The sequence below is a fragment of the Piliocolobus tephrosceles genome, chromosome 7, assembly GCF_002776525.5.
Source record: "Piliocolobus tephrosceles isolate RC106 chromosome 7, ASM277652v3, whole genome shotgun sequence".
Lineage (NCBI taxonomy): Eukaryota > Metazoa > Chordata > Mammalia > Primates > Cercopithecidae > Piliocolobus > Piliocolobus tephrosceles.
This window is the reverse complement of record NC_045440.1, coordinates 9,421,762-9,434,734: the sequence shown is the minus strand read 5'-3', so window position 1 is coordinate 9,434,734 and position 12,973 is coordinate 9,421,762. Positions and strand designations below refer to the sequence as shown.

At 45.9% G+C, this 12,973-nt stretch overlaps 1 protein-coding gene across 1 annotated transcript in view; it reads left to right on the top strand.

The window, feature by feature from the left end:
• The window catches only part of MYOM2 (myomesin 2), a 99,049-nt gene that overhangs the window by 35,124 nt on the left and 50,952 nt on the right, over positions 1 to 12,973 (top strand). The window contains exons 14-17 of the mRNA XM_023219091.2: positions 4,058 to 4,185; positions 7,992 to 8,175; positions 10,622 to 10,796; positions 12,253 to 12,374. Coding sequence (XP_023074859.1) covers positions 4,058 to 4,185; positions 7,992 to 8,175; positions 10,622 to 10,796; positions 12,253 to 12,374 — 609 coding nt within the window. The remainder of the gene's footprint in view (positions 1 to 4,057; positions 4,186 to 7,991; positions 8,176 to 10,621; positions 10,797 to 12,252; positions 12,375 to 12,973) is intronic.

The window sequence follows — 12,973 nt, the reverse complement described above, 5'->3', positions numbered from 1 at the left end:
TCTGGCCTGTGGGAGGAACAGGCAGCCCAGGCTGTGTAGAATGAGGTTTGGTTCTGGCCTGTGGGAGGAACAGGCAGTCCCCCTTCTCACTCCTCACGGGCAGACAGATTCAGGGAGTAGACGGGCAGCCTGGACCATGCTGAGTGAATGTGTGGGATTCCAGCCTGGCAAAAATGAGCCGCGGTGAGAAGGTGTAACTTGCTTTATAAACGTCACATATCTGTGATAAAATTTGCCCTCTGTCAAGGCCATTGTGAAGAGCACTGGGGAAGGGAAATCATGTAATGGAATGAAGCTTCCCCAGGCAGAAGCCCTGCCTTTTTGGGGAAGACAGTCTATTTTTCTAGTGAGACATGATTGTGGTGGGATAGACGTAGCCCGCTGTTCATGACGTGTCAAAGGAAGGAAGAGCAGGTGTCCTGAGGCTTGGTTTGCCAGTTGATAAAATGGAAGTCTGGTGTCCAGAAACAGTAACTCTCATTTCCCGCTGGAGTAAAGACACAGATGCTATTTTCCATGGTCTCCTGTTTTCCTTGCTTTCAGCAAGGCAGGTTTCTGGCTGGTTGGGCCTGTGCCCTCCTCTGTTGGAGGCGGTTGTGAACGCGGCAGGATTTATTCATCCTCAGGGGACTTTTCCAAGGCTGTGTTTATGTGGTGGGTCATGGGAGGCTGAGGGTGAGACTCTTAGATGGAAAATTGCTTGACTTGGTACGTGGACACTGCCTGAGGCTCAGCCTCCTGGGCTTCGGTTCTCTGACGTGACGCCTTGTGTACAGTGAACAGGCAATTTCCACGGTCAGAAACAAACTGGGTATGAAATTGAAATTCTGCTACGTTGATATGGGGGTTTGGAAAGTTCATCTGTTCACCTCAGCCATTTTAAACAAGGAGTAACTCCTCTAACTTAAAAAGTCTTTATCCGAAGAAAGAGATCTATAATGTTCCTAAGCGAACCATTTCGGGGTTCAAGAATTTGCTATTAGGAAGTTCCCTTTTCTACCTGTGTCTTTTTTCTTCAGCTGATTTTTTTTTTTTTTTTACCATTGCTTTAGCTAGAAAACACTTGGTAAATGCCACTTGTTTTACTGAAACAGAAACTCAGTACTGTTGCTGGCTAAAAATGGCTCCTCTGCTATTTTTGACTTTTTGCTAAGTTTTCCGTATCATTTTAATCTTGGGCAATGTCTTCCTTCAAACGTTTAAACGGCTATCCATGCCCTTTCCTTAACATAAACCCAGCTTGCCCAGTATTTCTTGAATTGCTTCGTTGAAAAATGGACACCGTATTCTTGCAAAGGCCAGAATAGACTCCCGTAGAATTTAATGAGAGCGTTTTTACTCTACTATTTTCCCATGTTATTCTCTCCTAATTATGCATGCAAGCGTTGGCTGTGTTGTCCTGGACTGGGTCATCTGCAGCCCACGTGCTCAGTCACTTGCTCTGTGCTCTGCAGGACCCTAGAATTCTGTCAAATCTAAAATAAACTTGGCGTTTCATTTACTTAGAGAAAAATCTCCTGGGGAGGTTGTGGTTTCCTTAGGTGGATGAGGGAACAAAATGCAGAAGTTGGAACCAGAAGACCTAAGTCTGGACCCCAATTCAGCCACCCAGTAGCTGTGCGATCTCAGGAAAATGTTATGTTTTTATGAGTTCAGTTTCTGGATTTTTAAGTGGAGGAAACCAGTAGTATCTTCCTCCATACGTGAACAGAACCCAGAATAAGATATTGGATGTGAAAGCATTTTACAACCATAATATATATTACATATTAATAATGTATATAACATTTAATAATACAAGAAGTATGTGTGTGTTTATCTCTCACTGTTTTCATTTAGTATTGACTTGGCCCATTGGAACAGGGCGCGGGAGCCTTCAGGGCTGAAGCAGAGGTGAGGGCAGTGTCAGTGCCCTGGGGGTAGAACTGTTGGCCAGTGTCTTGCCTGTGCTTAGCGGCATCTCCGGTGTGCTTAGCAGTGTCTTATGTGTGCTTAGTGGTGTCGCATGTGTGCTTATCAGTGTCTCACGTGTGCTTAGTGGTGTCTTGTGTGTGCTTAGTGGCATCTAACCTGTGCTTAGCGGCACCTCGCTTGTGCCTAGTGGCATCTCATGTGTGCTTAGTGGTATCTCGTGTGTGCTTAGCAGTGTGTCACGTGTGCTTAGCAGTGTCTTGTGTGTGCTTAGCGGCATCTCACATAACGCCTGGTGGCATCTCATGTGTGCTTAGTGGCATCTTGCGTGTGACTAGAGGCATCTCACATGCACTTAGCAGCATCCTGCATGTGCCTAGTGGTGTCTCACATGTGCTTAGTGGTGTCTCTCGTGTGCTTGGAGGTATCTCACATGTACCTTGCAGTGTCTCATGTGTGCTTAATGTTCATTTGCTTTCCCTCGGCTCCCCTCTCAGCTGCAGGGTCATTGCTCATGCCCACCCCTGTGCTTCCCTCTCCCTGGCTTGTGGGACCCTTTTGAACCCTTTTCTCCTCTCTGCATGGTGGGAGCATCTGCAAATCTGCAAGGCTCCTGTGATCACATTGTCCGAGGTGATGACGATGTGAAGAATGACTCAAGTGTCTTGCCCCAGCCGGGGATCCCCTGCTGACAAAGCTGTGTTCTTTCGTCCCACCTTGTCATCAAAGGAACTGTCTCTCACTCCACTTTCTCTGGTCTTTTGCTACGTGCAGGAGCAAAGGCGGCAAGACAGTTCCAAAAGTGTGAACGACGTTCTGCAGTCAGCGGCTCACATCCGCTCGCTGCTTCAGTTTGTTGCCTTGTTCTTTCTGTCCCCTTGGTTTGCTTCCCTCGTCAGCACCTCTGAAATAAACCAGGATTCCATTTTGGAATTTCGGTGTGTGTTACAGGAAGATGAGTTTTCCGCGTCTTCTCTCTGGAATGCTTTTTTCTGTGGGTCTCGAGGTGTGGACACGGAGCGTGGGTGGAGAGCAGGCCCATGGAGTGTCCCCCACCCCGGTTACTCTCTGCACTTTCCGGAGACACGCTGACCCCTTGTGTGAAATTCAGCACCTTACCAGAATGACCCCAGCTCAGCCTGTGTTGTCTCTGACACACAATGCACTGTGCAGTAGGAAATGAAGCCCAGTCTTGCTTTGTGCTATTTCCGTGTTCAATTCCTGGCCTGCCACAGAGTCCTGAGGGAGCAACTGGATTTTGAGAAGGGCTCAGAGATGTCCCGGGGAGGTTTCAGACCATTTTAATCATGTGCTAATCTAATTGGAGGTTCATAACATTTTGTATCACAATTTCAAGAACTGTGGGTCTGGAAAAACCTCCACCTCCACTCCTTATGAGAATCTCCTATAAATTGAGACAGAAATCCCCACTCTTCATAGTATATTTTAAAAAGATGTATGTCAGAAGAGAGGCATATGGAGCATCTCTGACTCTAAATATTCTAGCATAAGTTATTTGCAAAAGGCTTATCAACATCACTCCAGAATTCAAACATACAGACATGGACTACGGTGCCTGTGAATATGGTACTGAGCTTCAGAGGGAGGAGCAGGCAAGGTGCTTTAGAAGTGGATGCATAATTTAAGTGCTCTGAGGGCACATGGTATAAAGAAAGAACCTAGAGGGGATCCTTAGAGATGGGGCCGCCTCGTCCTGCGGTGCTTCGTATTGCAGAACACAGACTGCGAATACATTCTCTGCACAGATTCCTGATGCAGTCAGGGCTCCATTTCGGATGCAATGCCTGGTTTCTTCTGGTAAATCCTTCCCCCTCTTCCGGCAGAATCTCTGGAAGACTTTCGGATGAGATTCCTTTCTTACGAACTGGCTTATATCTGTATCGGAAGCAAAAATGATCTAATGGTACCTTATCCTCTGGTTCTGAAGAAGCAGATCTTTGGGGTTTGTTTGCTTCCCCCAAATAGAAACAAGACAAAGTGCAATACCCATGTGATAGCGTCCTCCAGTGCCCCGAGGTGGGCAAAGTGCAATACCCATGTGGTAGCGTCCTCCAGTGCCCCGAGATGGGCCGCAGCGAGGCTGATGGGGGTCCTCCAGCACTCACCGAGTTTATTATTCCTCCAGGTGACGTCCAGGTTCCAGGGCCTCCCACCAATGTGCACACCTCTGAGATCAGCAGAAACTATGTCGTCCTCAGCTGGGAGCCACCCACTCCCCGCGGCAAGGACCCGCTCACATACTTCATCGAGAAGGTAAACTCTCCGTCTGTGTCCTGGAAAAGCAGATCTCTGCGTAGCCCCCCACTGTGGTGATCTCTGTGTGACCCCACAGTGTCATGCTGTCTGCATGGCCCCAGTGTCGTGATCTCTGCATGGCCCCACTGTTGTGATCTCTGTGTGGCCCCACAGTGTCATGCTGTCTGCGTGGCCCCAGTGTCGTGATCTCTGCGTGGCCCCACAGTGTCATGCTGTCTGCGTGGCCCCAGTGTCGTGCTGTCTGCGTGGCCCCAGTGTCGTGATCTCTGCATGGCTCCACTGTTGTGATCTCAGCGTGGCCCCACACTGTCATGTTTGCTGTGTTTTAAAGATGGTCCATCAGCGGGTCCAGACCCTGCTCCGTTGCTGGGGAACATGAGGTGACACCACAGCAGGGCGGAAATTGGCACCAGGGGCTGGGCTGCGTCCTAGCCTGGCGTTGCACCTTGGTGTGAGCAGGGAGTCGCTTCCCTCTCCGGGTGCCCGTGTTCTCCACTGCCCTGTGGAGAGGGTTCCACCATCTCCTTCCTGCTGTAGCATTCCAGGCACCTACGTGCTGGTGATTCCAGATTCCTCACTGGCCGTGCTTGTGCACAAGCCGTATGGCCACTGGGTGGCAATCGTGTAGAGGAAATTCACACAAGACGGAGACATGTTAGAATTGCCAGATCATCCAATAGAAGGCTTTTTTTTTTCCCCCCTGAATGCATGCAAAGAAATACAAAATACATTGTATGTTGCAGTTCTGCAATCACACACACGTGTATGTAGGTAACCTACAGAATTTCACAAATGATAACCTCACCCAGCACACATTCTCTTTCTAGCCTGTCCTGTGACATTGAAAACACAGGTTGTGACCCACTGATCTGACTTGGTGACCCTCTATTGGGTTGTAGACCACAGTTGGATAAGCCTCCAAAGCCCTACAAAGGCTGTAACTATGGTTTTGTGATACAAAATTTATATTATAATGTGTAATACAATAGATAGTATGCACGTGACAGAGAATATAACATATATAAGCTTATGCCACCTAATACAATAATCACATCCAGCACCACTCAATGCAGCATGGCGGAAACAGAAATGGAAATGAACCGTATTTCAGACTCCAGAATGGAGGAGGACCCTCTGGGCTTCTCTGCTTCTTTACAGTGTGTGCTATCTAGGGCGTAGAAACTGGAATTATTTCAGGGTAAACATTACATTATTAATTCTGGGTGACAAAATGTAGTTATTTGTGTTATGAAAATACAAGTGGTCAGTCCCTCTGTGGGGCTCTCCTAGGGTGGAAGGTATTTTCTCAGGCCCCTCATTCCCCTCACCTTCCACCAATACCAGAAACACCAAGTTTGCAAACACACGTTTATTTTTATTTTTGAGACCAGGTCTCATTTTGTCACTCAGGCTAGAGTGCAGTGGCACAGTCACGGCTAACTGCAGTCTCCACCTCCTGGGCTCAAACAGTCCTTCTTCCCCAGCCCCCTAACCCCCAGAGTAGCTGGGACCACAGGTGCGCACCACCACACCCTCTGATTTTTAATTTTTTATGTAGAGAGGAGGTCTCGCCATGTTGCCCAGGCTGGTCTCAAATTCTTGGTACAAGCAATCTTCCTGCCTCAGTCTCCCAAAGTGCTGGGATTACAGGCACTTCAATGTGTTTACAGGCCAGGTGAGCCACAACACCTGTCCCGCAAACACAGTTTTAGAAAGAGGACTGTACCGTCGAACCAGTGTGTGGGCAGAACTACCTGTGGTCAGTATTGATGACATGGCAGACACACTTTTTTGGTAATTTTTATTATTTTATTTTTCCATTAGTTATTGGGGTACAGGAGGTGTTTGGTTACATGAGTAAGTTCTTTAGTGGTGATTTGTGAGATGTGGGTGCACCTATCACCCGAGCAGTGTACACTGCACCGTATTTGTTGTCCTGTATCCCTCGCCCGCCCTCCCACTATCACCCGAGCAGTGTACACTGCACCGTATTTGTTGTCCTGTATCCCTCGCCCGCCCTCCCACTCTTTTCCCCAGTACCCAAAGTCCATTGTGTCATTCTTATGCCTTTGCAGTAAACACATTTTAAAGAAAATGTAATTTCAACTTTTATTTTAGCTTCAGGGGGTACCTGTGCAAGTTCTGACAAGGGTATATTGTGTGATACTGATTTCGAGGTACAATTGATCTCATCACCCAGGTAGTGAGCATTGCACCCCATAGGTGGTTTTTCAGCCCTTGCCCTGTCTGGTAGATCTCGATGTCTATCACTGCCATCTTTGTGTCCATGCGTACCCAGTGTTTAGCTCCCACTTATAAGTGAGAACATGCAGTATTTGGTTTTCTGTTCCTGTGTTAATTCACTTAGGATAACAGCCTCCAGCTGCACCCATGTGGCTGCACAGGACATGATTTCATTCCTCTTTATGGCTGCCTAGTATTCCATGGTGTGGAGGCACCACGTTTTCTCCCTGCAGTCCACCGTTGATGGGCCCTGGGGTTGAGTCCATGTCTTTGCTGCTGTGGACAGTGCTGCGATGAACATACAAGCGCGTGCATCTTCTGGATGAATGATTTATTTTCCTTTGGGCACATACCCAGTAATGGGATTGCTGGATGGAATGGTAGTTCTGCTTTAGGTTCTTTGAGAAGTCTCTAAACTGCTTTCCACAGTGACTGAGCTAACTGACATTCCCCCAGCAGTAGATAAGCCTTCCCTTTGTGGACCCACATTCTGAGGTAGGAGAGGAAGTTCTCCTATAGACACTTGGACTGCGGTTGCTTGGGGTCGCCAGGGCCTCAGGCCCATGATGCCCTGGAGGCTGCCACTGCGAACGCCTGGGGCAGATGCAAAATAGCGACTTTTCACTTCCACCAAAATGAGAGAAAACCCCTTCAAATATGAGTCTGATTTCCAGAAGTCTGAGTTGCTATCTGAAATTTTCAGCAGACTTACCAGGGTCAGTGTATATCCAACTTTTACTACCACAAAACTACTTTCAAAAAAGGAGTTCTATCTCTGTGTGAAAAAATAAAATGTAATCAAGGTTTTTAAAGTAATTATAAATAAGCAGTATATAAAATTTGGGAAAGACAGAGAAGTTACATGGAGTGCAATTAAAATCAACAATAATTCCATCATATAAAATAGCCATATTAAAGTGTGGTACATATATTTATAGCCTTTTTCTCCATAGATTTTAATGTACTTGTTATATCATACAATTTGCATTCTGTGTTACATTTCACAAAATAATATAATTCTTCTTATCAGACTAAATATCTTTTTACAGTAATTTAACTGGCTATGTGGTTTTTAATCTATGAACGTATCATCATGTGTCTTACTGTACTGACAACCATTTTGATTGCTGTCATTTATCACTACCGCAAGTAGCTGCAATATGGTAATAATTTTAAATTGAAATGTGAACCACTGAGTCATGATGGAATTTTGCAAATATACTTCTAAATTATCTTTTATTATTTGCAGGCTAATTCTATTTTGCTAAAACTACCACCTATGTGTTGATTCTCTTACGTTTTCTATGGTTTAATTATTTACTTTAATGGAAAAATATTTATTAATAAATATGATCAACTTTGGGTAATTTGCGACTTCCTTCTCCAAATTGGCATCATGTTTCATAAAACTCAGAAAAGATGCATGGCCATCCTCTGTGTGCGAGACACGGTGGGCGAGCCTGGTGGACCGGGGTTAGCGAGAACAGAGCATTTCTTCCTCCTCCACATGCCTCTGGGAACCTCTTGGTTTTCACTGCCAGTCTCGTTTCTCTTTGTAGTCCGTGGTGGGGAGCGGCAGCTGGCAGAGAGTCAATGCCCAGACGGCTGTGAGGTCCCCGAGATATGCCGTGTTTGACCTCATGGAGGGGAAGTCATACGTGTTCCGAGTGCTGTCAGCCAACCGGCACGGCCTGAGCGAGCCGTCGGAGATAACGTCCGCCATTGAGGCCCAGGACGTGACCGGTGAGCTGTCACCCTGGGTGGCCCCAAGTCAGGATGGGCTAAGAGCGGGGTGACACCAAATAGCCTGAAATTATGTGAATAAAGACATTAATGTTATAAACGAGTTGAAGTTCAAGTGGACTTAAAACTTCACTTTACGAGAGATTAAGAGCTCTCTACCATATTTTGTTTGGTTCTTGACATTTCTCCAAAGCTCCATCTTCTTTTCATGAAACCGGTAAGTGAGTTGAAAAATATGGTTAGGAAATGGTCACTTTCATTGTTTTATTTAAACTTTTTTTTAACCTTTATTTTAGGTTCAGGGGTCCATGTGTAAGTTTGTTACATAGTTAAACTTGTGTCCTGGGGGTTTGTTGTAAAGATTATTTTGTCACCCAGGTACCAAGCCTAGTAGCCATTAGTGACTTTTCCTGCTCCTCTCCCTCCTCCCACCCTAGACCTTCTGACAGTCCCCAGTGTGTGCTGTTCCCCTCTATGTGTCCATGTGTTCTCATCATTTAGCTCCCACTTATGGGTGAGAACATTTGGCATTTGTTTTTCTGTTCCTGCATTAGTTTGCTAGGGTAATGGCCTCCAGCTTCACTCATGTTCCTGCAAAGGACATGATCTTGTTCTTTTTTATGGCTGCATAGTATTCCACAGTATATGCGTACCACATTTTCTTTATCCGATCTGTCATTGATAGGCATTTGGGTTGATTCCATGTCTTTGCTATCGTGAACAGTGCTGCCATGAACATTTGCATCCACATGTCTTTTATGGTAGAATGATTTATGTTCCTCTGGGTGTGTACCCAGTCCTGGGATTGCTGCATGGAATGATAGTGCTTTTTTTTTTTTTTTTTTTTTTTTAGCTCTTTGTGGAATCATGACATGGCTTTCCACAATAGTTGAATGAATTTACATTCCCACCAACTGTGTATAAGTGTTCCCTTTTCTCTGCAATGGTCACTTTTAAAGTAATTCAAATTTTAAGTACACTAGGGTTTTTTTTTTTTAATTAGTGTTTTTTAAAAAATCCACAAACCATAAAATAACTGACTGACAAATTTAATTTCATTACAATTGAAACCAAAAATATGCATAAGCACATAACAAAAAACTGTTAAACTGAAATCACCTTGAAGAAAATGAAGAAAATTTATAGTCTGAATGAAAAATCTGTTTATATAATAAATGATTAATATTAAAAAAAAATTGTTTTGTAGAGATAGAGTTTCACCATATTGCCCAGGCCAGTCTCTCAAACTCCCAAACCGAAGAGATCCTCCCACCCTGGCCTCTCGAAACGTTGGGATTGCAGGCGTGAGCCACTGTGCCCAGTCAGGCACTAGACTTTCACCATATTGCCTAGGCCAGTCTCTCGAACTCCTGAACTCAAGGGATCCTCCCACCCTGGCCTTTTGAAATGTTGGGATGCCAGTGTGAGCTAGTGTGCCCAGCCAGGCACTAGAGTTTCTTGTCCATCTGGCTTGACGGTCCCTCTTGGAAGGTTTCAAATGCAAATTACAGAAATTCTGAATTGCAGTCCCTGGAGTCTTAACTCCTTCATGGATGGCAATTAACTAGCATGTAAGCGGAGGCACCCTGGAAATCCCCAGAAGCCTTTGTGGGAGGCACATTGGTGTCAGGAACACAGTTCTGAGTGCCCGGGTGCCCTCCTCCCTCTCTCTCTATGTCCTGTTTCCTGAGAAAGCCAGATATGGAAATGAACAAGGTCACGAGGCCAGCTGCTTCCAGGGCATCCTCAAGTTTCTATCTGGCTCTGGTTTTAATCAAAGCTCTTAGAACTCATACCCAGAACCACAGGCTTGACGAAATCAGCTATCTCTCAGCAGGGCCCAGCCTTCTTGTGCTTTATGACACATGTGAAAAATGACAGTGTCCATCATTGAGAAACACTGTGGGGTGTGGCCCAGGTGGCCAGCACGGAGGACACAGGTGGCCCCAAGGCCTTACTGGACCCCAGTTCACAGTCCACTAGTGGGGCCTGGCACGAGATGAGAGGATCTAATGGTCAGGTCATGATTGAATGTTGAGTGCCCCTGGAAGATTCCAACAGATCTGATAAAATTGAGTCTTAACTTTCTTAAAATTGGTTAATTTCCAGTCCAAAAAAGTTATTACCCAGGTATCCTCATCCCCAGTGCCAACAGAGGATCTTTTTAACTGCTTTGGTGGGGGACAGGAGGCTTCAGGATAGATGTCATCCTGTGTCTTTAGGAGTTGTGTGGAGCTTGGGAAGAGATAGGAGACACCAGCACCTCCCAACGGCCCTTGGGTGGTCGGCCCCGGGCTCCTCTCCTGCTCCCAGACCCCTCGTCTGAATTTCTTCCAAAGCCCCCAACCTTGCTGTCCAGTTCCCTGTGGAAAGGGCTGGAAGATCTCTGGTGCAGCTTCCAAAGCTCTGATGCCATCTCACCACTCCTTTTGTTTCCTACAAAAAGTTGTCCCTTCTGCTCCGGGTCGGGTTCTTGCTTCCCGAAACACCAAGACGTCGGTGGTGGTGCAGTGGGACCGACCCAAGCATGAGGAGGACCTGCTGGGCTACTACGTGGACTGCTGCGTAGCCGGAACCAACCACTGGGAGCCCTGCAACCACAAGCCCATTGGATACAACAGGTGCGGCCTCCTTCCCCAGCCCTGCAGTCAGCCCTGAAATAAAGCATGAGAAGCAAGACTGTTGAGGCCCCTGTGGCCCTGGCACAGGGAGTACCACGGCCACAAGGCTTCTGCATAAATGAATCTGTCTTAGCCACGCACGAGGACTGTATAATTTTACAGTTTGACCACTTGGATGAGCTAGTTACTGCACTCACTCATCTTGACCGAAACGATTTTTTATGGATGAAAGGAGAGTTCCAGAACCTGTTTTTTTTTCCCTGACATAATTAGCACTTAGGCCTTTTCTTTGACTAGCAGAGTTAAAAATAGCGACTACAATGTGAAAGTCATTTTATTTTTTTCATATTGATTTTTTGAACTTGAAAGTTGCTTTGATCACGTGCCTGGTAGTTCTCTTCTCTAGCGCCTGATGGAGACCCCACCAGGTGCCAACTCTTCACTTGTTGGGGGGTGGGGGCAGCTTGGGGGGATGCTGGCTGCTTTGCAGGGGAAAGCCAGTGACCCTGCCTTTGGAGATCCTTCCTCCTGCTGTCTGCTGAGTGTGCAGGGATGTCTGAGGTATTAGGCTTCTCTGCGATACACGTCTTAGGAAAATGTTGGCAGCTGTCAGAACCACTCTTGTGGATGAATGATCAATTATGGCTCAGCCATTTCTCCTTTTACAATCTGAAAAAAATACGCTGTAAAAAGCGGTGGCTAACAAAAAGAGATATCATCGAAAAGAATAACAATTAGATGTTCTTCACAGCCCACACCAAGTGCAGAAATATCGATCAGAATAAGAAACTTAAAACATGATTCCAGTACAGGGAAATGGTTAGTGAATATTTATTGACTATATATGATAAGTAATAATTGCTTACACAGACTGAGTACCTTCCATATACAAGGCACCTGTGCTAAGTTCTCCACCGAGAGTTTTCCATGTAGTGCCTGCAACAATGCTGTGGGGTAGGAATTATCCCCATCTTACAGATAGAAAAACGAAGTCTTACAGGGGTTAAGGAGCTTGATTAAGGCCATAAAATCTGTGAGGATCTGTGAGGTGTCAAAGCCAGTATTCAAGTCTAGTCCATCTGACTTCCAAGCCTTGGCCTCTAACCACTGCAGTGTGCTCACTAAGTTTTACATACATGGGTTCTTTTAGATAAGGAATGGCATACTGTTGGATAATAGACTTTTGATCCAGACGAGGTCCAGAAAGTGCAAAAGCAAAGGTGAACTCACAGAACAAGTGGCTTTGACGCCACGTGTAGTCAGCTCTGGCTATAATTGGGTGCTGTGACCTTACTTTTAGACTCTAAATGTTGAGCTAATTAACTTGAATTGAAAATGAAGGATGTACGTTATCCATAAAAATTTTTTATGGAGTGTTCAGGATGATTTTCGCTTCTGCTGCAGGAGAGAAAAAGTGGAGCCTGGCAGTTCTGACCCTGATCCCTGTGTTTCTCAGGTTCGTGGTCCATGGCTTAACCACGGGAGAGCAGTACATCTTCCGAGTCAAGGCGGTCAATGCTGTGGGGATGAGTGAAAATTCCCAGGAATCGGACGTCATAAAAGTGCAGGCTGCGCTCAGTAAGTCACTCACGGGCTGTTCTGGGCCAATGGCTCCCGTACACTGTCATTTCTGCATGAATAAACATTTATGATGCCATTCGGAGATTTATTGGAGGGAAAAAGGGTATTCGATGGTTGAACAGAGAACACGCATTTCTTTGAAGCCTCTCGGTTGGCTGCTCGTCTTGGAAATGAGGGAGAAATGATAATACGCTAATAAAACGCAAATTAAAAATAGAAAACATTATTAGAGGTCACATGTGTTGCCAAATACCTGTACTCGTGTGAAAATGTGTGCTGTAGGCCGGGCGCGGTGGCTCATGCCTGTAATCCCAGCACTTTGGGAGGCTGAGGTGGCTGGATCATGAGGTAAAGAGATCGAGACCACCCTGGCCAACATGGTGAAACCCCATCTCTACTAAAAATAGAAAAATTAGCCAGGCATGGTGGCGTGTGCCTGTGGTCTTAGCTACTCGGGAGGCTGAGGCAGGAGAATCACTTGAACCCGGAAGGAGGAGGTTGCAGTGAGCCAAGATTGCACCATTGTACTCCAGCCTGGGTGACAGAGCAAGACTCTGTCTCAAAAAAAAAAAAAAAAAAAAAAAAAAAAAAAAAAA